We start from the raw sequence: 26,623 nt of genomic DNA, 5'->3' as shown, positions 1-26,623 counted from the left end.
CGGGTGGATCCTGGCACCCCGGGATGGATCCCAGCACCCTGGATGCACCCTGGCATTCCAGAGTGGATCCCAGCACCCAGGATGGATCCCGGCACCCAGAATGGATCCCAGCACCCAGGGCCAGACCCCAGCAGACTGGGATGGATCCCGGCACCCAGGACGGATCCCAGCACCCAGGGATGGATCCCGGCACCCAGGACGGATCCTGGCACCCAGGGATGGATCCCGGCACCCAGGGCCAGACCCCAGCAGGCTGGGATGGATCCTGGCACCCAGGACGGATCCCAGCACCCATGGATGGATCCCGGCACCCAGGACGGATCCTGGCACCCAGGGATGGATCCCGGCACCCAGGGCCAGACCCCAGCAGGCTGGGATGGATCCCGGCACCCTGGATGCACCCTGGCATTCCAGAGTGGATCCCAGCACCCAGGATGGATCCCGGCACTCAGGATGGATCCCGGCACCCAGGGATGGGTGCTGGCACCCCGGGAGGGATCCCGGCCCCCCTGGCCCGGGGGTGCACCCGCCTCCAGCCCCCCACGTCCCCACGGGCGCCAGCTCCCGGCACCGGCGGCCACCGAAACGACTCCCTGGTTCAAAGGCTTTATTCCGGCAGCGGGACCCCCCCGGGGGGGGGGGGGGGGGGGCCGGGCCCCCCCATTTCCCACCCCACAGCTCCGATGGGGACATGGGGGTCCAGGACGGACGGCGGCGGGGGGGGGGGGGGGGGTTGGGGACAACTGGGGGGGGGGCACTGGCTCAGGTTGCCCTGGGAGGGGTGGGGGGGAAAAGGGGGTGCCGGGGGTCCCATCCACCTGGGGGCCAGGTCCGGCCGCCAAAGGGTCCCGCGGAGAGGGGCCCCCCCCGGGGCGGGGGGGCTCAGCTGGCCAGGACGTCGGAGGACTCGGACACCAGTTTGCCGTCGCGGGTCTCGATCTTCTTGATGACGATGGCGCGGGACTTGGGGAGGGACGAGCTCTCCAGGGCGGGGGGGGGCACGGCGTAGCCGGAGTTGGCGAAGGAGGTGCCGAAGCCCCCCCCGAAACCCCCCCCGAAGCCCCCCCCGAAGCCAACTGCTGCGGGAGAGGGATCAGCCATGAGCGCGGGGGCACCCCGTGGTGGCACCCAAAGTTGGGGGGGGGGGGGTCCCTGCCGCCACCCCCCCCCCGCCTTACCCGAGTACCCCGTGGTCTTGGTGTGGATGCTCAGGTTCTGCATCCCCGACTCCAGCCTGGGGGGAGACATTTGGGGGGGGGGGGGGGGCCACAAGGACGCAGGTTGAGTGGGGGGGGGGGGCTAAGGGACACAGGTGGGGAGGGGGTGGCAGAGGGACGCGGGGTCCTCCTGGTCGTGGCCGCAGCCTTGAGCCGTGGATTCCCGGGGTGGGGCTGCGGGATGCTGGTGGGATACGGGATGGGGGATGGGGGATGGCCACGGGATGGGGGATGGCCACGGGATACGGGATTCCCATGGGATACGGGATGGGGGATGGGGATGGCCACAGGATGGGGGATGGGGGATGCCCATGGGATGCAGGGTGCTCACGGGATGTGGGATTCCCATGGGATACGGGATGTGGGATGCCCACGGGAAACTGGATGCCCATGGGATATGGGATGGGGGATGCCCATGGGATATGGGATGGGGGATGCCCATGGGATACGGGATGCCCACGGGACGCGGGATGTGGGATGCCCACAGGATACAGGATGCCCACGGGATATGGGATGGGGGATGCCCATGGGATACCGGATGCCCATGGGATATGGGATGGGGGATGCCCATGGGATATGGGATGCCCATGGGATACCGGATGCCCATGGGATATGGGATGTGGGATACCCACGGGATACGGGATGTGGATGCCCACGGGATATGGGATGCCCACAGGATATGGGATGCCCACGGGATACGGGATGGGGGATGCCCATGGGATACCGAATGCCCATGGGATACTGAATGCCTATGGGATATGGGATGTGGGATGCCCATGGGATACAGGATATCCATGGGATACGGGATGTCCACAGGATACCGGATGCCCATGGGATATGGGATGGGGGATGCCCACAGGATACGGGATGCCCACGGGATGCAGGATGTGGGATGCCCACCGGATACGGGATGCCCACGGGTTACTGGATGCCCACGGGATACGGGATAGGGGATGCCCATGGGATGCAGGGTGCCCACGGGATACAGGATGGGGGATTCAGGATATGGGACGCGGGATGCGGGTGCCATCGTGTCACCCCCCCCTGGGTGCCAGCATGGCGGGGGTGCCCCCACCTGCTCTCCTCCCCCTCCAGCAGCTTCCTGTAGGTCGCGATCTCGATGTCCAGGGCCAGCTTGACGTTCATCAGCTCCTGGTACTCGCGGAGCTGCCGGGCCATGTCCTGCTTCGCCTTCTGCAGGGCGGCCTCCAGCTCGGCCAGCTTCCCCTTGGCGTCCTTCAGCGCCAGCTCCCCGCGCTCCTCCGCCTCCGCGATGGCCGTCTCCAGGCTGGCTCGCTGCAACGCCCGCCCGCCGAGGGGGAGTTCACCTGGAGAAGGGGCTGGGGGGGGTCCCTCGCACCCCAGCATCCCCGGTGCTCCCCAGCATCACTTGTGCTTCAGCAGCCCTCGCCCCCCCAGTATCCCTCACCCCCTCCCAGCATCCCCCATGTCCCAGTATCCCCCACCCCCCAGCATCCCCTGCCCCCCCAGCACCCCCTCGCCCCCCGGAATCCTTCATGTCCCAATATCCCTCCCCCCCAGCATCACCCATGTCCCACCATCCCCCACCCCCAGCAGCTCTTGCCCCCCATAAACCCCCGTGTCCCAGCATCCCTCACCCCCAGCATCTTCAATGTCCCAGTATCCCTTGCCCCCCAGTATCCCTCACCTCCCAGCATCCCCCATGTCCCAGTATCCCTTGCCCCCCAGTATCCCTCACTCCCCAGCATCCCCCATGTCCCAGTATCCCTTGCCCCCCAGTATCCCTCACTCCCCAGCATCCCCCATGTCCCAGTATCCCTTGCCCCCCAGTATCCCTCACCTCCCAGCATCCCCCATGTTCCAGTATCCCTTGCCCCCCAGTATCCCTCACCCCCCAGCATCCCCCATGTCCCAGTATCCCTTGCCCCCCAGTATCCCTCACCCCCTCCCAGCATCCCCCATGTCCCACCATCCCCCCACCCCCACCATCCCTCACCCCCATAACCCCCCACCCCCACCATCCCCCCACCCCCCACCATCCCTCGCCCCCCATAACCCCCCACCCCCACCATCCCCCACCCCCCACCATCCCTCGCCCCCCATAACCCCCCACCCCCACCATCCCTCACCCCCCATAACCCCCCACCCCCACCATCCCCCACCCCACCCCCATCCCTCCCCCCCCCAGGCTACAACCCCCCCCCCCATCTTCAGTCCCTCAATCCCTCCTCCCAGCTGGGGCTGCCCAGGGTGGGGGTCCGTGGGGCTCCACGGGCGGCTTGGGGGGGGCTGGTGTGGGAGGAGCGGGCAGCGTCTCCCCGCTTTCCCGCCCCGGGGGGGGGGGGGGGGGGGGCGGGGGGGGGGGGCGGGGGGGGGGGGCCATTCCCAGACCTGGTTCTTGAGCGCCTCGATCTCCGCCTGGATCCGCTGGATCAGCCTGTTGAGCTCGTTGATCTCGCCCCGGGTGTTGCGCAGGTCGTCCCCGTGCTTCCCGGCCGTCGTCTTCAATTCCTCGTACTGGGGGGACCGGAGTGGGCAGGATGGAGATGGGGGTGCCCTCCCCCTCCCCCCCCCCCATCTCTTTTCCCCCAACACCCCAAAATTGGGGAGAAAAGAGCCGGGCCGTGCCCACGCCAGGAGGGATGCTCCGGGCTGCGTTGTGGCGGCTCCGGTTTGGAGCCGGGATCTCTCCCACGCAGCAGCCGCCCGCTCCGGGGCAGGGAGGGTGTCAGAAGGATGGGAGAGGAGGAGGAAGGAACCTTCATCCCAGATGGAGGGGGAGCACCCCGGGGTGGGCTCACCTTGATCTGGTACATGCTCTCGGCCTCGGCGCGGCTGCGGTTGGCGATGTCCTCGTACTGCGCCTTCACCTCGGCGATGATCCCGTCCAGGTCCAGGCTGCGGTTGTTGTCCATGGAGAGGACGACGGAGGTGTCGGAGATCTGAGACTGCAGCTCCCGGAGCTCCTGCGTGGAATATTGGGGGGGGGGGGTGGGGGGTGTCTGGGGCTGAGCACAGGCAACTCGGTGCACAGGTGGCCCCCCCCCCCCCGGGAGGAGACCCCGCACCTCCTCGTAAAGCTGCCGGAGGAAGTTGATCTCGTCGGTCAGGCTCTCCAGGCGCGACTCCAGCTCCACCTTGGTCATGTAGGCTTCGTCCACGTCCTGCGGGCACAGCAGGCAGCCCCGGTCGGCCCCCCCGGCCCCCCCAGAGCCCCCGGCCCCGCCAGCCCCCCCAAGCCCTGTCAGCCCCCCCGGCCCCCCCAGAGCCCCCAGCCTCGCCAGCCCCCCCGGCCCCCCCAGAGCCCCCAGCCCTGCCAGCCCCCCCGGCCCCCCCAGAGCCCCCGGCCTCGCCAGCCCCCCCAGCCCCCCCAGAGCCCCCGGCCCCTCCAGCCCCCCCGGCCCCCCCAGAGCCCCCGGCCCCGCCAGCCCCCCAAGCCCTGTCAGCCCCCCCAGCGCCACCAGTCCCCCCAGCCACACCAGTCACCCCCGGCCCCCCCAGAGCCCCCAGCCTCGCCAGCTCCCCCTGACCCCCCCAGCCCCCCCAGCCCCGTCAACCCCCCTGGCCCCCCCAGAGCCCCCAGCCCTGCCAGCCCCCCCTGGCCCTGGTCAGCCCCCCCCGGCCCCGCCAGCCCCCCCAGCGCCACCAGCCCCCCTGGCCCCCCTGGCCCCACCAGCCCCCCCAGTCCCGTCAGCCCCCCAGCCCCCCCAGCCCTGTCAGCCCCCCCGGCCCCGCCAGCCCCACCCCAGCCCCTCCCGGCCCCCCCTGGCCCCCCCGCCCCCCCACCACCTTTTTGAGCAGCACGAACTCATTTTCCTTCTCGGTGCGGTGGTTGATCTCTTCCTCGTACCTTGGGGAGGGGGGGGTTGGAGCCGGGGATGGGGGGACATGGGGGGACATGGGGGGACATGGGGGGATAGGGGACATGGGGATATGGGGAACATGGGGATATGGGGGGACATGGGGACATGGGGACATGGGGATATGGGGGGACATGGGGACATGGGGATATGGGGGTGCAGGGACATGGGGACATGGGGACATGGGGGACATGGGGGTGCAGGGACACGGGGATGCAGGGACATGGGGACACAGGGGTGCAGGGACATGGGGACACGGGGACACAGGGGTGCAGGGACACGGGGACACGGGGACATGGGGACACAGGGGTGCAGGGACACGGGGACACGGGGACATGGGGACACGGGGTCCCCCCCCAGGCCGTCCCTTGCAGTGGCAGAACAACGACCAACGGGGACGCTCCACCCCCAACCAGCACCCTCAGCCCCCCCCCCAAACACCTCAGGGGACGCCGCACCCCAAGACAGAGACCCCCGGGGGGGGGGGGAGGAGACCATCCCCCATCCCCAACCCCTCCCACCCTAGGAGCGGGACAAACAGGGGGTGCAGCCCCGGATTTTGGGGGGGGGGGGGGGGGACACGGAGGGGACTGACTTGTTCTTGAACTCCTCCACCAGTCCCTGCATGTTGCCCAGTTCGGCTTCCAGTCGCAGCCGTTCCTGGCCCAGTCCCTCCAGTTGCCGGCGCAGACTGGCGAGGTACGCCTCGAAGAGCCCCCCCATGTTGCTGCGGGGGGGCTTCTGGGTCTGCAGGAGGCTCCACTTGGTCTCCAACATCTTGTTCTGCTGCTCCAGGAACCGGACCTGGGGGGGGGGGGTCGGCATCATCCCCACCCCCCCCCGTCAATCCCACCCTTTGGAATGGGCTTCGGTAGCCGGGGGGGGGGTGGGGGGGGGTTGGTTTGGGGGGGGGAGGGGGGTGGAAGGGGGGAGATCTTGGGTGCTGGGTGGGAACCTGGGGTCCTGGGTGGGAATCTGGGGTCCTGGGTGCAAATTTGGGGTGCTGGGTGTGAATCTGGGGTCCTGGGTGGGAATCTGGGGTCCTGGGTGCGAATTTGGGGTGCTGGGTGTAAATCTGGGGTCCTGGGTGTGAATCTGGGGTCCTGGGTGCGAATTTGGGGTGCTGGGTGTAAATCTGGGGTCCTGAGTGCAAATTTGGGGTCCTGGGTGTGAATCTGGGGTCCTGGGTGCAAATTTGGGGTGCTGGGTGTGAATCTGGGGTCCTGGGTGGGAATCTGGGGTCCTGAGTGCAAATTTGGGGTGCTGGGTGTGAATATGGGGTCCTGGGTGGGAATCTGGGGTCCTGGGTGCAAATTTGGGGTGCTGGGTGTAAATCTGGGGTCCTGGGTGTGAATCTGGGGTCCTGGGTGCAAATTTGGGGTCCTGGGTGTGAATCTGGGGTCCTGAGTGCAAATCTGGGGTGCTGGGTGTAAATGTGGGGTCCTGGGTGCAAATTTGGGGTGCTGGGTGCTGGATCTGGGTTGTAAGGCTGGGGTGCTGGGTGCTGGTTTGTGGGGGGGGAGGGGGGTGGAAGGGGGTAGATCTTGGGTCCTGGGTGGGAATCTGGGGTGCTGGGTGTAAATCTGGGGTCCTGGGTGCAAATCTGGGGTACTGGGTGTAAATCTGGGGTCCTGGGTGGGAATCTGGGGTACTGGGTGTAAATCTGGGGTCCTGAGTGCAAATGTGGGGTCGTGGGGTGCAAACTGGGTCTGGGGTGCTTCTGGGGTCCTGGGGTGCAAGTCGGGGTTCTCAGGTGCAAACTGGGGTCCCAGGGTGCAAGTCTGGGGTGCAAGTCTGAGGTCACCGGGTTTGGGGTGCAAGTCTGGGGTCCCGGGTGCACTCTGGGGTGCTGGGGTGCAAGTTTGGGGTGCAAGTCTGGGTGCAAGCCTGGGGTCCTGGGTGCAATCTGGGGTGCTGGGGTGCAAGTTTGGGGTGCAAGTCTGGGGTCCTGGGTGCAATCTGGGGTGCTGGGGTGCAAGTCTGGGGTGCAAGTCTGGGGTCACTGGGTTTGGGGTGCAAGTCTGGGGTCCCGCGTGCAATCCGGGGTGCCGGGGTGCAAGTTTGGGGTGCAAGTCTGGAGTCCTGGGTGCAATCCGGGGTGCTGGGGTGCAAGTTTGGGGTGCAAGTCTGGGGTCCCGGGTGCGCTCTGGCGCTGCCCCCCGGGGAACCCCCGTCCCCCCACCCCGCCGGGCCCCCCCGGCGGAGCCGCCGGAAGCGGGTGCGGGGGGGGGAAGGGTGCCGGAGCCGCCGGGGCGTGGGGGACCCCCCCAGCGCTGGCTGATTCCTCCATGGGGGGGTGCCCCCACTGCACCCCCATTGCTCACCCCCGCCCCGCCCCGCCCCGGCTCCTGCCCCGGCGCCGCTCCCTGCCCCCCGGCTCGGCCGCCACGTCCTGGCCCCCAGCACTGGGAGGGGACCAGGGTGTCCCCGGGGGGGGGGCACGATGTCCCCGAGGGGGGGCAAAATGGACCCAAAGGGGTCAGGGTGTCCCCCAAGGAGGTCTGGGTGTCCCCATGGGGGCCAGGAGGTCCCCAAGGGGGCCAGGATGTCCCCGAGGGGGGGTGGATGTCCCCGAGGGGGGGTGGATGTCCCCGAGGGGGCTAGGAGGTCCCCAAGGGGTCCAAAATGTGCCCAAAGGCATCAGGAGGTCCCCAAGGAGGTCTGGGTGTCCCCATGGGGGTCAGGAGGTCCCCAAAGGGCCATGAGGTCCCCAAGGGGGTCTCAATGTCCCCAAGGGGCTCAGGGTGTGCCTGAAGGGTCCAGGAGGTCCCCGAGGGGCTCAGGAGGTCCCCAAAGAAGTCTCAATGTCCCCAAGGGGCTCAGGGTGTGCCTGAAGGGTCCAGGAGGTCCCCGATGGCCTCAGGAGGTCCCCAAGGGGGTCTCAATGTCCCCACGGGGCTCAGGATGTACCCAAAGAGTCCAGGAGGTCCCCGAGGGGCTCAGGAGGTCCCCAAAGGGGTCTCAATGTCCCCATGGGGCTCAGGGTGTGCCTGAAGGGTCCAGGAGGTCCCCGAGGGGCTCAGGAGGTCCCCAGGGGGGTCCCAGCCCTCTCCCCGCAGGGTCTCGCCCCAGCCCGGCCCCACCTTGTCGATGAAGGAAGCAAACTTGTTGTTGAGCGTCTTGATCTGCTCCTTCTCCTCCTTCCGCACCCGCTGGATGCTGGGGTCGATCTCCAGGTTGAGGGGCGTCAGGAGGCTCTGGTTGACGCTGACGGCCGTGATGCCACCCCCCGTGCTGGGCACGACGGCCGGACCCCGGTACAACCCAGCTCCGTAGCGGCTCCCCCCATAGCCGCTGAAGGCTGAAGCCGTACTCATCCTCACACCGGGGCCAGCGGTGTAGGAGTGGGAGCTGAAGGACCGGCCGGGTACGGCCGAGCTGCTTCTCACGGTCTTCCTGGTGATGGTGACGGACATGGTGAGCGGGCAGGAGAGCGGGCAGGAGGGTTGTGAGATGGGCAGGAGGGTTGGAAGGTGGGCAAGAAGGTGGGAAGATGGGCAAGAAGGTTGGAAGGTGGGCAAGAAGGTGGGAAGATGGGCAAGAAGGTTGGAAGGTGAGCAAGAAGGTCGGAAGGTGGGCAAGAAGGTTGGAAGGTGGGCAAGAAGGTCGGAAGGTGGGCAAGAAGGTTGGAAGGTGGGCAAGAAGGTGGGAAGATGGGCAAGAAGGTTGGAAGGTGGGCAAGAAGGTTGGAAGAAGGTTGCAAGGAGGTTGCAAGCTGGGCGAGAAGGTTGCAAGAGGGTTGCGAGAGGCTGGCGGTGGGCAGGGTTGCAGGACAGGCAGGAGGTTGGTTGCAGGACAGGCAGGACGGGCAGGACGGGTTGAGGGAGGCCGGATCCAGGGCGGGGTGAGCAGCTCCGGGTTTATATCCAGGAGCTGGGGGAGGAGAGCGGGATGGGAGGGCCTCCAGCCCCAGCACCTGCTTCTCCTTAACCCCTTCGGAGCAGCCGGGATCCGCCAGGATCCGCTGGGATCCACCGGGCTTTGCTGTAGGGCCGGATCCTGCCCACTGGCAGGGGGGAGGTGAGGAGGTGCAAGGAGGGGGCCATCAGCACCCTGAGCCCCCCACCCAGCTCCGGGGTGAAGGCTCGGCTCTGGCACGGAGCAGAGGGCGAGTCCCCAGCCCCATGTCCCCAACCCCTTCCCCAACCCATGTCCCCAACCTCCATCTCCAAGTCTGTGTCCCCAACCCATGTCCCCCCAAGTCCTTGACCCCCAACCCTTCCCCACCCCATGTCCCCAACCCATGTCCCCAACCTACACCCCCAAGTCTGTGTCCCCAACCCATGTCCCCCCAAGCCCATGACCCCCAACCCTTCCCCAACCCACGTCCCCAAGCCCACGTCCCCAACCCCCTGTCCCCAGCCCCATGTCCCCAAACCCTTCCCCAGCCCCACGTCCCCAATCTACACCCCCAAGTCTGTGTCCCCAACCCATGTCCCCAACCCCATGTCCCCAACCCCATGTCCGCACCCCCACGTCCCCAACCCATGTCCCCAACCCATGTCCCCAACCCATGTCCCCAACCCCATGTCCCCACCCCCACGTCCCCAACCCACGTCCCCACCCCCATGTCCCCACCCCCATGTCCCCAACCCCACTACCCCAACCCCCCCCCCAAACCTGCATCCCCCAGCCCATACACCCACCCTTTGTCCCCAGCCCCACGTCCCCAACCCGTGTCCCCAGCCCCACGTCCCCAACCCGTGTCCCCAGCCCCATCAGCCCCTGCCCTCTGTCACCTCCCGCCTTCTGTACAAATCCCTGCCCAAAATGGGGGAAAAAACCCACAAAAAAGTCATTTCGCGTGTTTCTGGCCCAGGGTTTTCCCTCAGCAGCTGGACTGAGGACCCAGACCCCCAGATCAGGATCAGGCCACCCATGCAGTGTCTGTGCCGTGCTGTGCCATGCCGAGCCATGCCGTGCCGTACCATGCTGTGCCGTGCTATGCCATGCAGTGCCATGCAGTACCATGTCATGCCATGCCGTGCCGTGCCGTGCCGTGCCGTGCCGTGCCGTGCCATGCAGTGCCGTGCTGTGCCATGCCATGCCATGCCGTGCCGTGCCGTGCCATGCCGTGCCGTGCCGTGCCGTCCCGTGCCGTGCCATGCAATGCAGTGCCGTGCTGTGCCATGCCGTGCCATGCCGTGCGGTGCCGTGCCATGCCGAGCCATGCCGTGCCGTGCTATGCCATGCAGTGCCATGCAGTGCCGTGCCATGCCGTGCCGTGCAGTGCCGTGCCATGCCATGCCATGCAATGCAGTGCCATGCCATGCCGTGCCGTGCCATGCCATGCAGTGCCATGCCGTGCCATGCCGTGCGGTGCCATGCCATGCCGAGCCATGCCGTGCCGTGCTATGCCATGCAGTGCCATGCAGTGCCGTGCCATGCAGTGCCATGCCATGCAATGCAGTGCCATGCAGTACCATGCCATGCCATGCCGTGCCATGCCGTGCCGTGCCATGCCATGCCATGCCGTGCCGTGCCGTGCCGTGCCATGCCATGCCATGCCATGCCATGCAGTGCCGTGCCGTGCCATGCCATGCAATGCAGTGCCATGCCATGCCGTGCCGTGCCATGCCATGCCGAGCCATGCCATGCCGTGCCATGCTGTGCCATGCCGTGCCATTCCGTGCCATCTCTCCACCTGCCGCTCCGGATCTCCGGCAGGTTTCCGGCAGCGCCCTGGCACCGGGGAGGGCTGGGGTGGGGATGCGGCCGGGTGGCGCGGGCGGCCGGGCAGGACCAGGCTTGCCCCGCACGGGAGCGGCGGGCGCTGGGCCGAGACGGCGCACGGCGCCCGGCACCCGAAGGCAGGGACTCGGAGGTTCGCGGGTTGACTTTGTCTCCGGCAGGAAGGGTGGCTCCGGGGCAGCGCCGGGGAGCGGGCAGGGAAAGGGCAGAGCCGGGGAGCGCGACCGGGGATCCGGCTGACGTGGGGTAACCCCGTGGAGCTCCGCGCCCCCGAGGAGGGGGGTCCGTCTCTCCTCCAGCCAGCTCTGGCCATCCCGTCCACGCACGTCTGCATGCCCATGTGCCCATCCCTGGCCAGACCCAACCACCCACCCATCCTTCCAGATGTCCATTCATCCACCGATCTCCATCCCTGACCAGACCTGGCCACCCACCCATCCTTCTAGACACCCACCCACCCATCTGTCCGTCTCTAGCCAGGCCCATCCATCCATGCACCCTCCTAGATACCCACCTGCCTGTCCCTCCGTCCTTGGCCAGGCCCAACCACCCACCCTTCTAGATATCCATCCACCCATCCACCCACCCACCCACCCACCCAACCATCCATCCACCCATCCACCCATCCACCCATCCATCCATCTACCCACCCACCCACCCACCCACCCATCCACCCACCCATCCACCCATCCACCCACCCATCCACCCATCCACCCACCCATCCATCCACCCACCCACCCATCCACCCACCCACCCACCCACCCATCCACCCACCCACCCACCCATCCATCCATCCACCCACCCATCCACCCACCCATCCACCCACCCACCCATCCACCCACCCATCCGCCCATCCGCCCATCCACCCACCCACCCATCCACCCACCCACCCATCCACCCACCCACCCACCCACCCACCCACCCACCCACCCACCCATCCACCCACCCACCCACCCACCCATCCACCCACCCACCCACCCGCCCAGGACAAACCCAGCCACCCCCATCCTTCCCAATACCCATCCCTCCACCCATCCCCGCATCCCCCTGCGGATCCCTGGACAGTCCCACCGTTATGGGCCCACCCCCCACCCATCCTGGGTAGCTGCACCCAGCTGTCCATGCGTCCGTCCCTGCACAGCCACAGCCACCCATCCCCCCCCAAATCCCCGCACGGAGCCCGTGAGCCAGAAACCTCCCGGACCCACACTTGGGTGGCCATCACCTTGTTGAGTTGCAGCGGGGGGGACACGGCTGAGCTCCCCCAGCTTTGCAAGAGGGTCTCAAAGCCCCCCAAAGCTGCGACACCGGGAGAGGGGACGCGATTTGCCTCCCCCGTCCTCCCCAGGGGCTGAAAGCGGCTGTGGCCCATGGAGGGGAGCTGCAAAGCTCTCCCACGCCCTGGAGAAGCTCTCCATCCCCCCAGAGAAGCTCTCCATTCCCTGGAGAAGCTCTCCATCCACCAGAGAAGGTCTCCATCCCCCCGGAGAAGGTCTCCATCCCCCCGGAGAAGGTCTCCATCCCCCCGAGAAGCTCTCCATCCCCCCGGAGAAGGTCTCCATCCCCCCGGAGAAGCTCTCCATCCCCCCGGAGAAGGTCTCCATCCCCCCGGAGAAGCTCTCCATCCCCCAGAGAAGCTCTCCATCCCCCCAGAGAAGCTCTCCATCCCCCAGAGAAGCTCTCCATCCCCTAGAGAAGCTCTCCACCACCCAGAGAAGGTCTCCATCCCCCCGGAGAAGGTCTCCATCCCCCTGGAGAAGCTCTCCACCCCCCCGGAGAAGCTCTCCATCCCCCCGGAGAAGCTCTCCCACCCCGCGGAGAAGCTCTCCATCCCCTAGAGAAGCTCTCCACCACCCAGAGAAGCTCTCCATCCCCTAGAGAAGCTCTCCATCCCCCCGAGAAGCTCTCCATCCCCTAGAGAAGCTCTCCATCCCCCAGAGAAGCTCTCCATCCCCCCAGAGAAGCTCTCCATCCCCTAGAGAAGCTCTCCACCACCCAGAGAAGCTCTCCATCCCCCAGAGAAGGTCTCCATCCCCCCAGAGAAGCTCTCCATCCCCCCGAGAAGCTCTCCATCCCCCGGAGAAGCTCTCCATCCCCCAGAGAAGCTCTCCATCCCCCAGAGAAGCTCTCCATCCCCCAGAGAAGGTCTCCATCCCCCCGGAGAAGCTCTCCATCCCCCAGAGAAGCTCTCCATCCCCCAGAGAAGGTCTCCATCCCCCCGGAGAAGCTCTCCATCCCCCGGAGAAGCTCTCCATCCCCCCGAGAAGCTCTCCATCCCCCAGAGAAGCTCTCCATCCCCCAGAGAAGGTCTCCATCCCCCCGGAGAAGCTCTCCATCCCCCAGAGAAGCTCTCCATCCCCCCGGAGAAGCTCTCCATCCCCCCGAGAAGCTCTCCATCCCCCGGAGAAGCTCTCCATCCCCCCGGAGAAGGTCTCCATCCCCCCAGAGAAGGTCTCCATCCCCCCGGAGAAGCTCTCCATCCCCCCGAGAAGCTCTCCATCCCCCCGGAGAAGCTCTCCATCCCCCCGAGAAGCTCTCCATCCCCCCGGAGAAGCTCTCCATCCCCCCGAGAAGCTCTCCGTCCCCCCGGAGAAGCTCTCCATCCCCCCGGAGAAGCTCTCCATCCCGCCCAGCTTCTCTTATCACGAAGGAATTTGCAACCCAGGCAAATACTTCCCTCCCCACCGAGATACCGCTGGCAGGGAGGGAGTGGGGCCCTGGGTGGGTGCCAGGTCCCGGCAGGGTGCGGGACCCCCCCGCCGGCCCCCGCGAAGCCCCCGAGTCCCCCCCCAATGCCGCTCTGGGCGGGCAGGAGAAGCTCAACGTGCACCCCGAGGAGCAGCGGGGACTTCCCAGCCGCCCTCCGTGGCTCCCGGCCAAGCCCCGCTCTGCTTTGTCCCCCTTAACTGGGGAAACTGAGGCACGGAGGGCAAACGGAGGGGGGGGGGTGGGCAAAGCAACATCCCCAGGACCCCACTCAGCCCCACGGGTGGGTGACCCCACACCAGAAGACATTTAGCCATAAATCCCCCACCCACCTCTCCCCCGGTCACCCCAGGGGGGACAGACCCCCCCCAGCCCACCCTAAAGCCCCCCCCCGCGTCACCCCTCAGCGTCTCCCCCTGAGCAGCCGCGGGGGGGGCCCCGCACCCCGTTTTGGGTGGAAGCCAAGCGTCTCCCTGGGCTTTTGTTTGCTGTGGGTTGGGTGACGGCCACGGGGACGGCACTGATGGGTGGCACCCCCCGTCCCCCGCTGGCTGCCACCCCCCCCCCCGGAGTGTCCCCAGAGGGGGGGGGGGGTGTCCCGGGGGGGGTGCACCCCCTTCCCCATCACCGGGGGTCGTGCAAAGGCAGGACCCTCCGAGGGGATGCGGGGCGCTGCGTGGTCCGGGTGTGCACCCCGTGGGTGGGGGGGGGTGCACTGTGGCTGGGTGGGGGTCCCCCCTGGATGCCCAGGACCCCCGTGGGGACAGGAGGGATGTGGTGGCTCAGGGGATGTCCCCAAGGGGCTGGGGACAAACGCCACCTCCCTGTCCCCACGCAAGCAGGACCTCAAGGGTGCCCTTGCCTGGGGGGGGGGGGGGGGCGGCCGGACCCCTCTGGGTGCCCCCCCCCCAGGTCCTGACCGTGTTTGCAGCAACCCCCGAGCTGGGTCTGGGAGGGAGGAGGAGGGTGGGGGGTCCCAGTTGTGGCTTCATCGCTCAGGAATGCAGCAGGACCTCGGGCCGTGTTGCTTAACCCTTGGGGAGCCGGGCACTTCGGGGGGGGGGGGGGTAAACGGGGTGTCCCCGCGTCCCCATGGCGTCCCCACCGGTTGGGGACAGCGGGGCGGATGGTGGCCCTGGACCACCAAGGGTCCAGGTCATCCCCTTGGAGATGCCTCCATGGAGGGAGGGGGCTCAGGGCTTGGCCGGGGTCGCATCCAGCATCCCTCAGGGTGCTGAGCACAGCTTGGGGGGGGGGGGGGGGGTCCCCAGATCCGGCCCTTGAAGCTTTGGGGGTGGGGGGGTCGTGGCAGAGCCTTATCGGCCACAGGCCCTTTCATCTGGGGTGAGCTCTGGTGGCCTTCGGGGCCGGGGGGGGGGGCGTGGGGGGACGCGGGGGCGGGGGACGGGACGTGTTTGCTCCCAGCTCCTCCATCACCCACCCGGCACGGGAGGAATGCGCCTGATAAGGGGCCGGGGTGGGGAACGGCCCCCGACCCCCCCCCCCGCACCAGCGGCGGGGTCAGGGGGTCCCGCTGTCTCCATCGGGGTCCCCCAAAGAGGAGCGGAGAGGTGGGGGTGCCCCAGGAGCACCCCCCCAGCCCCGGTGGGGAGCATCGCCCCAAGGAGGTGGCAATGGGGGGGGGGGGGTCAGGGACGATGGGGGGTGTCGGGGCAGCCCCGGGTTCAAACGCTGCCGGGGGGTCAGACCCTGCGGGGGCCCCGAGGGGGGGACCCTGGGCGGGGGGGCACCTCTGGGAACCTGGGGTCAAACGTCTCTGGGACCCTGGGGGGGGCACTGCTGGGACCCCGGGGTGGGACCCCCCTGCGTCCCCAGGGTCAGACAACATGGGGACCCCAGGGGGGGACCCCAGGGTGGGATACCATGGGGACCCCAAGGTGGGACCCCCCTGCAGCCCCAGAGCCACACACCACGGGGATCCCAGAGTGGGGACCCCAGGGTGGGACCCCCTGTCACCAGACACCACGGGGACCCCAGGGTGGGGACCCCCAGGGTGGGACCCCCTGCCACCAGACACCACGGGGACCCCAGGGTGGGGACCCCCAGGGTGGGACCCCCTGCCACCAGACACCACGAGGACCCCAGGGTGGCGACCCCCAGGGTGGGACCCCCTGCCACCAGACACCACGGGGACCCCAGGGTGGGGACCCCCAGGGTGGGGAACCCAGGGTGGGACCCCCCTGTGACCCCAGGGTGGGTCGGACACCTCGGGGACCCCCAGCTCAGCCCCCGCCAGGGCTGCTCCAGCGCCTCCATTTCCTCGTCCCCTCTCGTCCTCCTCCTCCCGGCGCGGTGCCACCGCCAGCACCCTCAAAGGACGCCGAAATGGCGCGGGTTTGGCAGAGGAACAAACCCTCGGCCCGCGGCGGCGTGGGGCGGCAGCGGGGCAAAATGGGGCGGAATGGGGCAGGAATGGGGTGAAATGGGGCAAAATGGGACTGGAATGGGGCGGAATGGGGCTGGAATGGGGCGAAATGGGGTGAAATGGGGCAAAATGGGGCTGGAATGGGGCGGAATGGGGCTGGAATGGGGCAGGAATGGGGTGAAATGGGGCAAAATGGGGCTGGAATGGGGCGGAATGGGGCTGGAATAGGGTGAAATGGGGCAAAATGGGGCTGGAATGGGGCGGAATGGGGTGAAATGGGGCGGAATGGGGCTGGAATGGGGCAAAATGGGGCTGGAATGGGGCGGAATGGGGAGAAATGGGGCTGGAATGGGGCAGGAATGGGATGAAATGGGGCAAAATGGGGCTGGAAGGGGGCAAAATGGGGTGAAATGGGGCAGGAATGGGGCGGAATGGGGTGAAATGGGGCAGGAATGGGGTGAAATGGGGCAAAATGGGGCTGGAATGGGGCGGAATGGGGTGAAATGGGGCAGGAATGGGGCGGAATGGGGTGAAATGGGGCAAAATGGGGTGAAATGGGGCAAAATGGGGCAGGAATGGGGCTGGAATGGGGCAGGAATCGGATGAAATGGGGCAAAATGGGGCTGGAAGGGGGCAAAATGGAGCAGGAATGGGGCGAAATGGGGTGAAAAGGGGCTGGAATGGGGCAAAATGGGGCAAAATGGGGCTGGAATGGGGTGAAATGGGGTGAAAAGGGGCTGGAATGGGGCAAAATGGGGCAAAATGGGGCTGGAATGGGGTGAAATGGGGCTGGAATGGGGCAAAATGGGGCAGGAATGGGGCGAAATGGGGCAGGAAAGGGGTGAAATGGGGCAGGAATGGGGCAGGAATGACGCAGAAGTGGGGGCACAGCCCCCCCACCCTGACTCACCCCTTTATGGCCCGGCCAGAGCAAACACCGGCAGAGCCAGGAATCCCGGGTGGGCCGGGGGGGGCGGGGGCTGCAGGGAGCCCACGCCACCCGCGCGTGTGTCCCCCCCCCGCCGTGGGGGCCGTGCAAATGCGCGTGCAAGGGTGCGTGGTTGTGCACGGCGAGGGGTTGCGCAAAAAGGGTTTGGTTGTGCGAAGGCTCGTGCGAGGCGACGTTCGTGCAACGGGGAGCGGTTTTGCAGTGGTGCGTCCTTGTGCAAAGGTGCGTGCTCGTGCAAAGGTGCGTGCTCGTGCAAGGTGCGTCCTTGTGCAAAGGTGCGTGCTCGTGCAAAGGTGCGTGCTCGTGCAAGGTGCGTCCTTGTGCAAAGGTGCGTGCTCGTGCAAAGGTGCGTCCTTGTGCAAAGATGCGTGCTCGTGCAAAGGTGCGTCCTTGTGCAAAGATGCGTGCTCGTGCAAGGTGTGTGCTCGTGCAAGGTGCATCCTTGTGCAAAGATGCGTGCTCGTGCAAGGTGTGTGCTCGTGCAAGGTGCGTGCTCGTGCAAGGTGCATCCTTGTGCAAAGGTGCGTGCTCGTGCAAGGTGTGTGCTCGTGCAAGGTGCATCCTTGTGCAAAGGTGCGTGCTCGTGCAAGGCGCGCGCTCACGCAAAGGCGCGTGCTTCTGCAAAGAGCGTACTCGTGCAAATGCGCGTGTCCCGGCAAAGCGCGCGCTCGTGCAAGGGTTGCGCTCTCGTGCAAAGCCGCGCGCTCGTGCAAAGGGCGAACTCGTGCCAAGCTGCGTCTTCTCACGCCTGCAGCGGGGGCCCCCGCTCCCACCCGCAGCACCCCCAGGACACCCCACACCCCCCCCCCAAAGGGCATCGCTGCCCTCTTTGACCCCGTTGAGTGGGGACGTGCCCGGCCCCACGCCCCACACCCCCCCGGGGCTCCAGACCCCCTCCCCCCCAGCACTGCAGATAACGCTGGAATGCCGCCCCCCGCCCCCCCCCCCCCCCGCTCCGGCCCCGGAGCCGCCCCCAATCAGCCCGGGGGGTCCCGCGTGGGCGGGGGTGCACCCGGGAGGGGGGCTGAGACCCACTGGTGGGGTGTCCCTGGGTTTGGGGTGCGGGCGAGCGGGGCTGGCTGCCCCAAGGGAGGTGGGGGGGGGGTGCATGGATCCCCCCCCATCTCGGGTGGGGGCGGGGGGAAGAGGCCAGGCAGGATTCCTGGAGCCGGTTGGGCAGGACGAGCCCCCCGGAGCCACGCCGGGACCGTCCCCACGGGGGATCCACACCGACCCCCCCCCCCGCCCCGGCCCCGGGGTCTCCAGCACCGCCAGCCCCACCTGCGACCCCCAGGAACACGGGAGGGCCCCGCCGCCCCCAGGGGTGGGGGTCGCTATGGGGTGGGTGGGTGTATCAGTGGGGTGATGTGGGGCTGGTGTGCAACGGTGGGGAGAGCTGGAGCTGTGGGGTCCCCCAAAATGTGTGGGGCTGACCCCCGTCCCTCTACCCCGCACCCCACGGGTTATGGGGCTGACCCCCGTCCCTCTACCCCGCACCCCACGGGTTATGGCGCTGACCCTCGTCCCTCCACCCCGCACCCCACGCATTATGGGGCTGACCCCCGTCCCTCCACCCCGCACCCCACGGGTTATGGGGCTGACCCCCGTCCCTCCACCCCGCACCCCACGGGTTATGGCGCTGACCCCCATCCCTCCACCCCGCACCCCACAAGTTATGGGGCTGACCCCCATCCCTCCACCCCGCACCCCACGCGTTATGGGGCTGACCCCCATCCCTCCACCCCGCACCCCACAAGTTATGGGGCTGACCCTCGTCCCTCCACCCCGCACCCCACAAGTTATGGGGCTGACCCCCGTCCCTCCACCCCGCACCCCACGGGTTATGGGGCTGACCCCCGTCCCTCCACCCCGCACCCCACGGGTTATGGGGCTGACCCCCGTCCCTCCACCCCGCACCCCACGGGTTATGGGGCTGACCCCCGTCCCTCCGCCCCGCACCCCACGGGTTATGGGGCTGACCCCCATCCCTCCGCCCCGCACCCCACGGGTTATGGCGCTGACCCCCGTCCCTCCGCCCCGCACCCCACAAGTTATGGGGCTGACCCCCATCCCTCCACCCCGCACCCCACGGGTTATGGGGCTGACCCCCATCCCTCCGCCCCGCACCCCACGGGTTATGGCGCTGACCCCCGTCCCTCCACCCCGCACCCCACGGGTTATGGCGCTGACCCCCGTCCCTCCACCCCGCACCCCACGGGTTATGGGGCTGACCCCCATCCCTCCGCCCCGCACCCCACGGGTTATGGGGCTGACCCCCATCCCTCCACCCCGCACCCCACGGGTTATGGCGCTGACCCCCATCCCTCCACCCCGCACCCCACGGGTTATGGCGCTGACCCCCATCCCTCCACCCCGCACCCCACAAGTTATGGGGCTGACCCCCATCCCTCCGCCCCGCACCCCACGCATTATGGGGCTGACCCCCGTCCCTCCACCCCGCACCCCACGGGTTATGGCGCTGACCCCCGTCCCTCCACCCCGCACCCCACAGGAACAAAAGCCTTGGGCTGGATCCAGCCCCACCTTCCCGGGCGCGCAGGGGCCCGGAGCGGGGCCGTGGGGAGGGGCCGCCCTCCCCGCCTCTCCCGGCTATAAATCGCTCCCGTCCGTCCGTCCGTCCGTCCGTCCGTCCCCATCGTCGCTCCGGTGCCTCCACCACCGTCACCATGAGCTACTCCCGCAGCAGCGTCTACTCCAGCTCCCACCGCCCCGGTGCCACCCCCGGCATCGGCTCCGGCCGCCGCTTCGCCCCCCTGAGCAGCGCGGCCAGCGTCTACGCCGGGGCGGGGGGCTCGGGTTCCCGCATCTCCGTCACCCGCACCACCAGCTTGACCAGTTCTGGGGGTGGTTATGGGAGCGGTTATGGGGCCGGCTATGGGGCTGGGTTGGGGGGCAGCACGTTGTTTACGGGTTCTAGCATGGTGGCCAACGAGAAGGAGACGATGCAGGACCTCAACGATCGCTTGGCCACCTACTTGGAGAAGGTCCGGAGTTTGGAGCAGGAGAACCGGAGGTTGGAGGTCCAGATCCGGGATTTCATGGCCAAGAAGGGTCCCAGCACCCGGGATTGGAGCCAGCACTGGGAGGTCATCGAGGAGCTGCGGGACAAGGTGGGGTCCCCGTGGGGGGGGGGGGGGGTGACCGAGCTGCCGTTGGTGTCCCCAAGGCTGGTGGCACCCCGGGGTTAAGCATTAACCCGGCGGGTGGTGGGGCTGGGTGAACTTTGCACCCCAAGCTCAGGGTCGTCACCTATGTGGGGGCTGGGGGGCTTGGCTGGGGGGGGGGGGGGACATGACCGAGGGCCCGGGGCGAGGCGGTGTCGGAGGGGGCCCAAAGGCAAAGGAGCCCCACGCCCCCCCTCCCAGCGCCGTGTTCTGGGCTCAGGGTCACCCAGCACCCACCCGTCCCCCCCCCCCCCGGGTGAACCCCCACCCCCACCCCGGTTTATCGGCGCTTTTCCGGGGTGAGGTCCCCCCCCCGCCCCTCCCCCGCCCTGCCAGGGTGGCACCTGCCCGCGTGACGTGGGCGGCGGCGCGGGCGGGCGGCGGCGGGGGGGTCCCCGCGCCCCGGTGACGGGGCCGTGTCCGTGTCCCCCCCCCCCCCCCCCAGATTTTCGGGGTGACGGTGGAGAACGCCCGCACGGTGCTGCAGATCGACAACGCCCGGCTGGCGGCCGAGGACTTCAGGGTCAAGTGAGGGGGGGAGGGGGGGGAGTGGGGGGGGAGTGGGAATGGGAATGGGCGGGAATGGGGATGGGAATGGGGGTGGGAGTGGGGTGGGAGTGGGGTGGCAATGGGGGTGGGAATGGGTGGGAGTGGGTAGGAGTGGGAAAGGGAATGGGTGGGAATGGGGATGGGGATGGACATGGGAATGGGGATGAGAATGGGGGTGGGAGTGGGGTGGGAATGGGGATGGGAATGGGTGGGAGTGGGAATGGGGATGGGGGTGGGAGTGGGGGTGGGAGTGGGGGTGGGAGTGGGGTGGGAGTGGGGTGGCAATGGGGATGGCAATGGGGGTGGGAATGGGTGGGAGTGGGTAGGAGTGGGAATGGGAATGGGCGGGAGTGGGGATGGGGATGGGAATGGGGATGGGAATGGGGATGGGAATGGGGATGGGAGTGGGGTGGCGGTGGGAGTGGGGGTTGGGAGTGGGGTGGCAATGGGGATGGCAATGGGGGTGGGAATGGGTGGGAGTGGGTAGGAGTGGGAAAGGGAATGGGTGGGAATGGGGATGGACATGGGAATGGGGATGAGAATGGGGGTGGGAGTGGGGTGGGAGTGGGGTGGGAGTGGGGTGGGAATGGGGATGGGAATGGGTGGGAGTGGGAATGGGTGGGAGTGGGAATGGGGATGGGGGTGGGAGTGGGGTGGGAGTGGGGACAGGAATGGGGATGGGAATGGGTGGGAGTGGGGTGGGAGTGGGGGTGGGAGTGGGGACAGGAGTGGGTGGGAATGGGGATGGGAATGGGGGTGGGAGTGGGGGTGGGAATGGGCTGGGAATGGGAATGGGGGTGGGAATGGGGACGGGAATGGGGATGGGAATGGAGGGGGGGAATAGGGGTGGGATGGGAACAGGGACAGGGATGGGGATGGGAATATGGGTGGGAATGGGGATGGGGATGGGAATAGAGTTGGGAATGGGGATGGGAGTGGGAATTGGTTGGGAATGGGGATGGAAATGGGAATGGGGATGGGGGTGGGAATAGGGTTGGGAATGGGGATGGGGATGAGGGCTTGGGTGGGAATGGGGATGGAAGTGGGAATTGATTGGGAATGGGGATGGGAGTGGGAAGAGGGTTGGGAATGGGGATGGGAACAGGGATGGGAATAGGGGAGGGGACAGGGATGAGGATGTGGATGGAGAAAGGACAGGAATGGAGACAGGGACGAGGATGGGGACGGGGACAAGGACAGGGATGGAAACGGGAGTGGGAATGGGGAGAGGATGGGGATGGGGACGGGGACAAGGATGGGGACGGGGACATGGCCGGGAACAGGGACAGGGATGGGGACAGAGATGGGGGTGGCAACAGGGATGGGACAGGGGTAAGAACGGGGACGGGGACGGGGACGGGGACAGGGACAGAGATGGGGATGGGGACAGGGATGGGGAGGGGATGGGGACGGGGTCGGGGATGGGGATGGGGACGGGGACGGGGACGTGGCCGGGGCTGGAGCCGCTCAGCGCCGTGTCCCCAGGTACGAGGCGGAGCTGGCCATCCGCCTCTTGGTGGAGAACGACATCACGGGGCTGCGCAAGGTCATCGATGACACCAACATGGCCCGGCTGCAGCTGGAGGGGGAGATCGAGTCCCTCAAGGAGGAGCTCATCTTCATGAAGAAGAACCACGAGGAGGTCGGGATGAAGCCAGGGCCGGGGCGGGGGGCGGGGTCCAGGGATGGTGGGGACCCCCACGCTGATGCCAGCCCCTCGCTGCCCCCCAGGAGGTGAAGAGCCTCCAGGCCCAGGTCTCCGACTCGGCGTTGACGGTGGAGGTGGACGCGCCCAAGTCGCAGGACCTGGGCAAGATCATGGCGGAGATCCGGGCGCAATACGACGCCTTGGCCCAGAAGAACCTGGAGGACCTGGAGAAGCAATGGGGGAGGCAGGTGGGTCCACACATCCCCCACCCCCACCCAAACCTGCACCCCAGGGGACCCCGGTGGCCCCCCGGCAAGTGGGGTGATGGTCCATGGGGGTGTCTTCCCTGGGGGACGTCAAGGCAAGGGGGGGGGCAGCTCCCAGCTCAATGGGGTGGGCATCTGGGGGTCCTGCCACAAGGGGGACCCCGATCTGGGGGGGGGTCCCCTGGGGTCCCCAGTCTGATATAGGGGTGTTGCCCAAAGGCATCTCACGAGGGGGACTTGACCCAATGAGGTCCTGGCCCAACATTGGGGACGTTCCCCAGGGGAGACCATCCCAGGGTGACCCCAGTTCCACAGTGGGGACCTTCTCCAATGGGGTCTTGGTCCAACGCTGGGGACACTCCTAGGAGACCCCTATCCCTTAGGGGCCACCAAGCCTGGAGTGGGGACCTTCTCCAAGAGGGTCCTGCTCCAACACTGGGGACATTCCTGGAGGACCCCTATCCCTTAGGGGCCACCAAGCCTGGAGTGGGGACCTTCTCCAAGGGGGTCCTGGTCCAACATCAGGGACATTCCTGGAGGACCCCTATCCCATAGGGGCCACCAAGCCTGGAGTGGGGACCTTCTCCAAGAGGGTCCTGCCCCAACACTGGGGACATTCCTGAAGGACCCCTATCCCACGTGGGACCCCGGTCCTTGGGGTTGGCTCTTCCTGGGGTGGTTTCACCCCCTGCACCCTCTCCATGGGTCAGGGTGGCCGTGGTGAGCAGAACCAAGGCGCTGACCCCCAAACCACATGCGCGTGTCCCCCAGATCACCGAGAGCACCATCGAGATCACGCAAAGCAGCAAGGAGATCGACACAGCCCGCAGCACCGTGGTGGACCTCCGTCGCTCCGTCCAGACCCTGGAGATCGACCTGGAGTCCCTCCGCAACCAGGTGCCCCCCTTCTCCGCAAAATCCCTCCTCCCTCATCCAACCCCACGGGGGCCACCCACCCAACCTCGGCGGTGAGCTGAACCTTGGCGTGATGTTCTGCAGAAAGCCGGCTTGGAGGCCAACCTGCTGGAGGTGGACAACCGCTACGGCGTCCAGTTGGAGCAACTCAACGGGCTGATCCTGCGGGCCGAGGCGGAGCTGCTGCAGCTGCGCAACGAGGTGCAGCGGCAAGCGGAGGACTACCAGGCGCTGCTCAACGTCAAGGGCAAGCTGGAGGCCGAGATCGCGACCTATCGGCAGCTGCTGGAGGGAGGAGAGGAGTTCAGGTAGAGGGGACGGGGTGGGGGCATCTGGGGGGGGGGGGTGTGACATCGTGGGTGGGGTGTCCCGGATCCGACATGAAGGGTGGGGTGGGGATGGGGAGGGGACGGCGGTGGCATCCAGTGGGGATGAGCTCCTGGTGGTGGGATGGCCAGGTGCCATCCTTCAGGATACCCCGGGGACAGCGAGGGGACAGCGGTGGCATCCAGCTGGGATGAGCCCCAGGTGCTGGGATGTCCAGGTCCCATCACCCACGAGGCTCTGGGGACAGCGAGGGGACAGCGGTGGCATCCAGCTGGGATGAGCCCAGGGTGCTGGGGTCTCCAGGTCCCATCCTCAGGACGCTCTAGGGAAGGGGACAGCGGTGGCATCCAGTGGGGATGAGCCCTGGGAGATGGGATGTCCAGGTCCCATCACCCACAATGCTCTGGGGACAGTGAGGGGACAGCAGTGGCATCCAGCTGGGATGAGCCCAGGGTGCTGGGATGTCCAGGTCCCATCCTCAGGACGCTCTACGGATGGGGAGGGGACGGCGGTGGCATCCAGTGGGGATGAGCTCCTGGTGGTGGGATGGCCAGGTGCCATCACCCACGATGCTCTGGGGACAGCGGTGGCATCTGGAAGGGATGAGACCTCAAGCTCTATCCTTGAGGATGGTCTTGGAATGAGAAGGGGACAGCGGTGGCATCCAGTGGGGATGAGCCCTGGGTGATGGAATGTCTGAGGTCCCATCACCCACAATGCTCTGGGGACAGTGAATGGACAGTGGTGGCATCCAGCTGGGATGAGCCCAGGGTGCTGGGATGTCCAGGTCCCATCCTCAGGACGCTCTAGGGATGGGAAGGGGACAGTGGTGGCATCCAGTGGGGATGGGTCCTGGGTGATGAGGCCTCCAGGTCACATCCTTCAGGATGGTCTTGGGATGGGGACAGTGGTGGCATCCAGCCGGGATGAGCCCTGGGAGATGGGATGTCCAAGCTCCATCCTTCAGGATGCTCTGGGGACAGTGAGGGGACAGCGGTGGCATCCAGCGGGGATGAGCCCAGGGTGAGGGATGAGCCCAGGTCCCATCCTTCAGGGTGGTCTTGGGATGGGAAGGGGACAGCGGTGGCATCCAGTGGGGATGAGCCCTGGGTGCTGGGGTCTCCAGGTCCCATCCTTCAGGATGCTCTGGGGACAGCGAGGGGACAGCGGTGGCATCCAGCCGGGAGGTGCCCCAGGTGCTGGGATGTCCCAGCCCATCCTCCAAGATGCTCCAGCTCCTCTCGCTTCCTTGGGGTGACACTGGGAAGGGGAGGGGGGGGGGGGTGACACGTCCGACGGGAGCCAAGTCGGGGAGGGGACACCCCGGGGTGCCCCCCAGCACCCTCAGCCACCCCCTCCCCCCCCCCCGCAGCCTGCAGGACGCCCTGGAGAAGGAGACCACCTCCACCACCACGCAGAGGACCACGCAGAGGGTGGTGGACGGCAAGGTGGTGACCGAGACGAAGGAGGTGAAGGTGCGGACGTACTGAGCCGGCGGAGGGGGCACCCCGGCCCCCGGCACCCTGGGGGGTCCCCCCCCTCCCCCCAATAAAATGGCAGTTGACCCCCCGGGGAGATGTTCCATCTGGTGTCTCCTTCTGCGGGGGGAGGGAAGCAGGTTGGGGCCACGGGGAGGCAGCTCCGGGGGGAAACTGAGGCACGGGGGAGGGGGGGAGGCTGGAGAGCTGGGGGGGGTGGGATGGGTGGACAGACGGAGGGAGGGAGGGACAGATGGGTGGCTTGATGCTGGTGGGTGGGTGGATGGAGGGATGGACGGATGGACAGATGGGTGGACAGATGAGGGGGTGGGTGGATGGGTAGATGGACAGATGATTGGATGGACAGATGGTGGACAGACGGACAGGCAGATGGACGAATGGGTGGGTGGGTGGACAGATGGACGGACGGATGGGCGGATGGATGAAGGGATGGGTGGATGGATGGACAGATGGACAGATGGGTGGCTGGGTGATTTGATGGGTGGATGGACAGACAATTGGATGCATGGATGGGTGGAGGGAGGGACGGAAGGACGGACGGGTGCGTGGGAGGGTGGATGAATGAAGGGATGGACAGATGGGTGGGTGGACAGACGGACAAGCAGATGGATGAATGGGTGGGTGGTTTGATGGGTGGATGGACAGATGATTGGATGGATGGATAGACAGACGGAGGGAGGGAGGGAGGGACGGATGGACGGACAGATGGGTGGGAGGGTGGGTGGGTGGACAGGCGGATGCACAGATGGACAGACGGGTGGGTGGATGGATGAAGGGATGGACAGACGGGTGGGTGGACAGACGGACAAGCAGATGGATGAATGGGTGGGTGGGTGGGTGGGTGGTTTGATGGGTGGATGGACAGACGGATGGATGGACGGACGGACAGAAAGATGGAGGGAGGGAGGGAGGGACGGACAGACGGATGGGTGGATGGAGGGATGGATGGGTGGACAGACAGACGGAAAGATGGGTGGGTGGGTGGACAGATGGACAGACGGATGGACAGAGATGGGTGGATGGATTATGGGATGGATGGATGGACGGACAGATGGATGGATGGGTGGATGGACAGATGGACAGATGGGTGGACGGACAGATGGACAGATGGATGGAGGGACAGATGGCTGGGAGGGTGGGTGGGTGGGTGGGTGGACGGGCGGATGCACAGATGGACAGACGGGTGGGTGGACAGACAGACGAGCAGATGGATGAATGGGTGGGTGGGTGGATGGGTGGTTTGATGGGTGGATGGACAGACGGATGGATGGACGGACGGACGGATGGGTGGATGGAGGGATGGATGGACGGATGGAGGGACAGATGGGTGGGAGGGTGGGCGGGTGGGTGGACGGGCGGATGCACAGATGGACAGACGGGTGGGTGGACGGACGGACAAGCAGATGAATGGGTGGGTGGGTGGGTGGTTTGATGGGTGGATGG

The 26,623-nt window shown here is 67.3% G+C and overlaps 2 protein-coding genes across 4 annotated transcripts; one reads left to right on the top strand and one right to left on the bottom strand.

Annotated features, from left to right (window-relative positions):
• Positions 1-592: 592 nt before the first annotated feature.
• On the bottom strand, positions 593-8,635 carry KRT8 (keratin 8). 3 transcript variants are annotated; one of them, XM_075133884.1, is made up of 9 exons: positions 8,143-8,635; positions 5,655-5,863; positions 4,989-5,049; positions 4,268-4,363; positions 4,001-4,165; positions 3,591-3,716; positions 2,293-2,513; positions 1,179-1,234; positions 593-1,079 (listed from the first exon to the last, which is right to left on the bottom strand). In XM_075133884.1, exons 1-9 carry the CDS (start codon positions 8,473-8,475, stop codon positions 883-885), a joined length of 1,464 nt encoding a protein of 487 aa, XP_074989985.1. In that variant the 5' UTR covers positions 8,476-8,635; the 3' UTR covers positions 593-882. The 3 variants fall into 3 exon arrangements, with proteins under 3 accessions (XP_074989985.1, XP_074989986.1, XP_074989984.1); XM_075133885.1 differs by having other exon boundaries at positions 593-1,076; XM_075133883.1 differs by having other exon boundaries at positions 801-1,234.
• Positions 8,636-19,438: 10,803 nt separating this feature from the next.
• KRT18 (keratin 18) lies at positions 19,439-25,256 on the top strand. The gene is made up of 7 exons (XM_075133892.1): positions 19,439-19,922; positions 20,422-20,504; positions 22,011-22,167; positions 22,257-22,421; positions 23,211-23,336; positions 23,439-23,662; positions 25,054-25,256. Exons 1-7 carry the CDS (start codon positions 19,479-19,481, stop codon positions 25,169-25,171), a joined length of 1,317 nt encoding a protein of 438 aa, XP_074989993.1. The 5' UTR covers positions 19,439-19,478; the 3' UTR covers positions 25,172-25,256.
• The last annotated feature ends 1,367 nt before the right edge of the window (positions 25,257-26,623 follow it).

This window comes from Calonectris borealis, chromosome 30 (genome assembly GCF_964195595.1).
Source record: "Calonectris borealis chromosome 30, bCalBor7.hap1.2, whole genome shotgun sequence".
NCBI classification, from domain to species: domain Eukaryota; kingdom Metazoa; phylum Chordata; class Aves; order Procellariiformes; family Procellariidae; genus Calonectris; species Calonectris borealis.
Note: the sequence above shows the minus strand (reverse complement) of the source record. Positions and strands in the feature narration are given on the sequence as shown.

What these genes read in the sequence shown, in the direction of transcription:
- KRT8 (XM_075133883.1), bottom strand. Translation starts at nt 8,475, where the DNA reads ATGTCCGTCACCATCACCAGGAAGACCGTGAGAAGCAGCTCGGCCGTA. An exon ending in TCCGGCAGCTTTACGAGGAG is followed by an intron (nt 4,166 to 4,267) that starts GTGCGGGGTCTC and finishes TATTCCACGCAG; the next exon opens with GAGCTCCGGGAGCTGCAGTC. An exon ending in TCGAGGCGCTCAAGAACCAG is followed by an intron (nt 2,514 to 3,590) that starts GTCTGGGAATGG and finishes CGGGCGTTGCAG; the next exon opens with CGAGCCAGCCTGGAGACGGC.
- KRT18 (XM_075133892.1), top strand. Translation starts at nt 19,479, where the DNA reads ATGAGCTACTCCCGCAGCAGCGTCTACTCCAGCTCCCACCGCCCCGGT. An exon ending in TCGAGGAGCTGCGGGACAAG is followed by an intron (nt 19,923 to 20,421) that starts GTGGGGTCCCCG and finishes CCCCCCCCCCAG; the next exon opens with ATTTTCGGGGTGACGGTGGA. An exon ending in GCCGAGGACTTCAGGGTCAA is followed by an intron (nt 20,505 to 22,010) that starts GTGAGGGGGGGA and finishes CCGTGTCCCCAG; the next exon opens with GTACGAGGCGGAGCTGGCCA.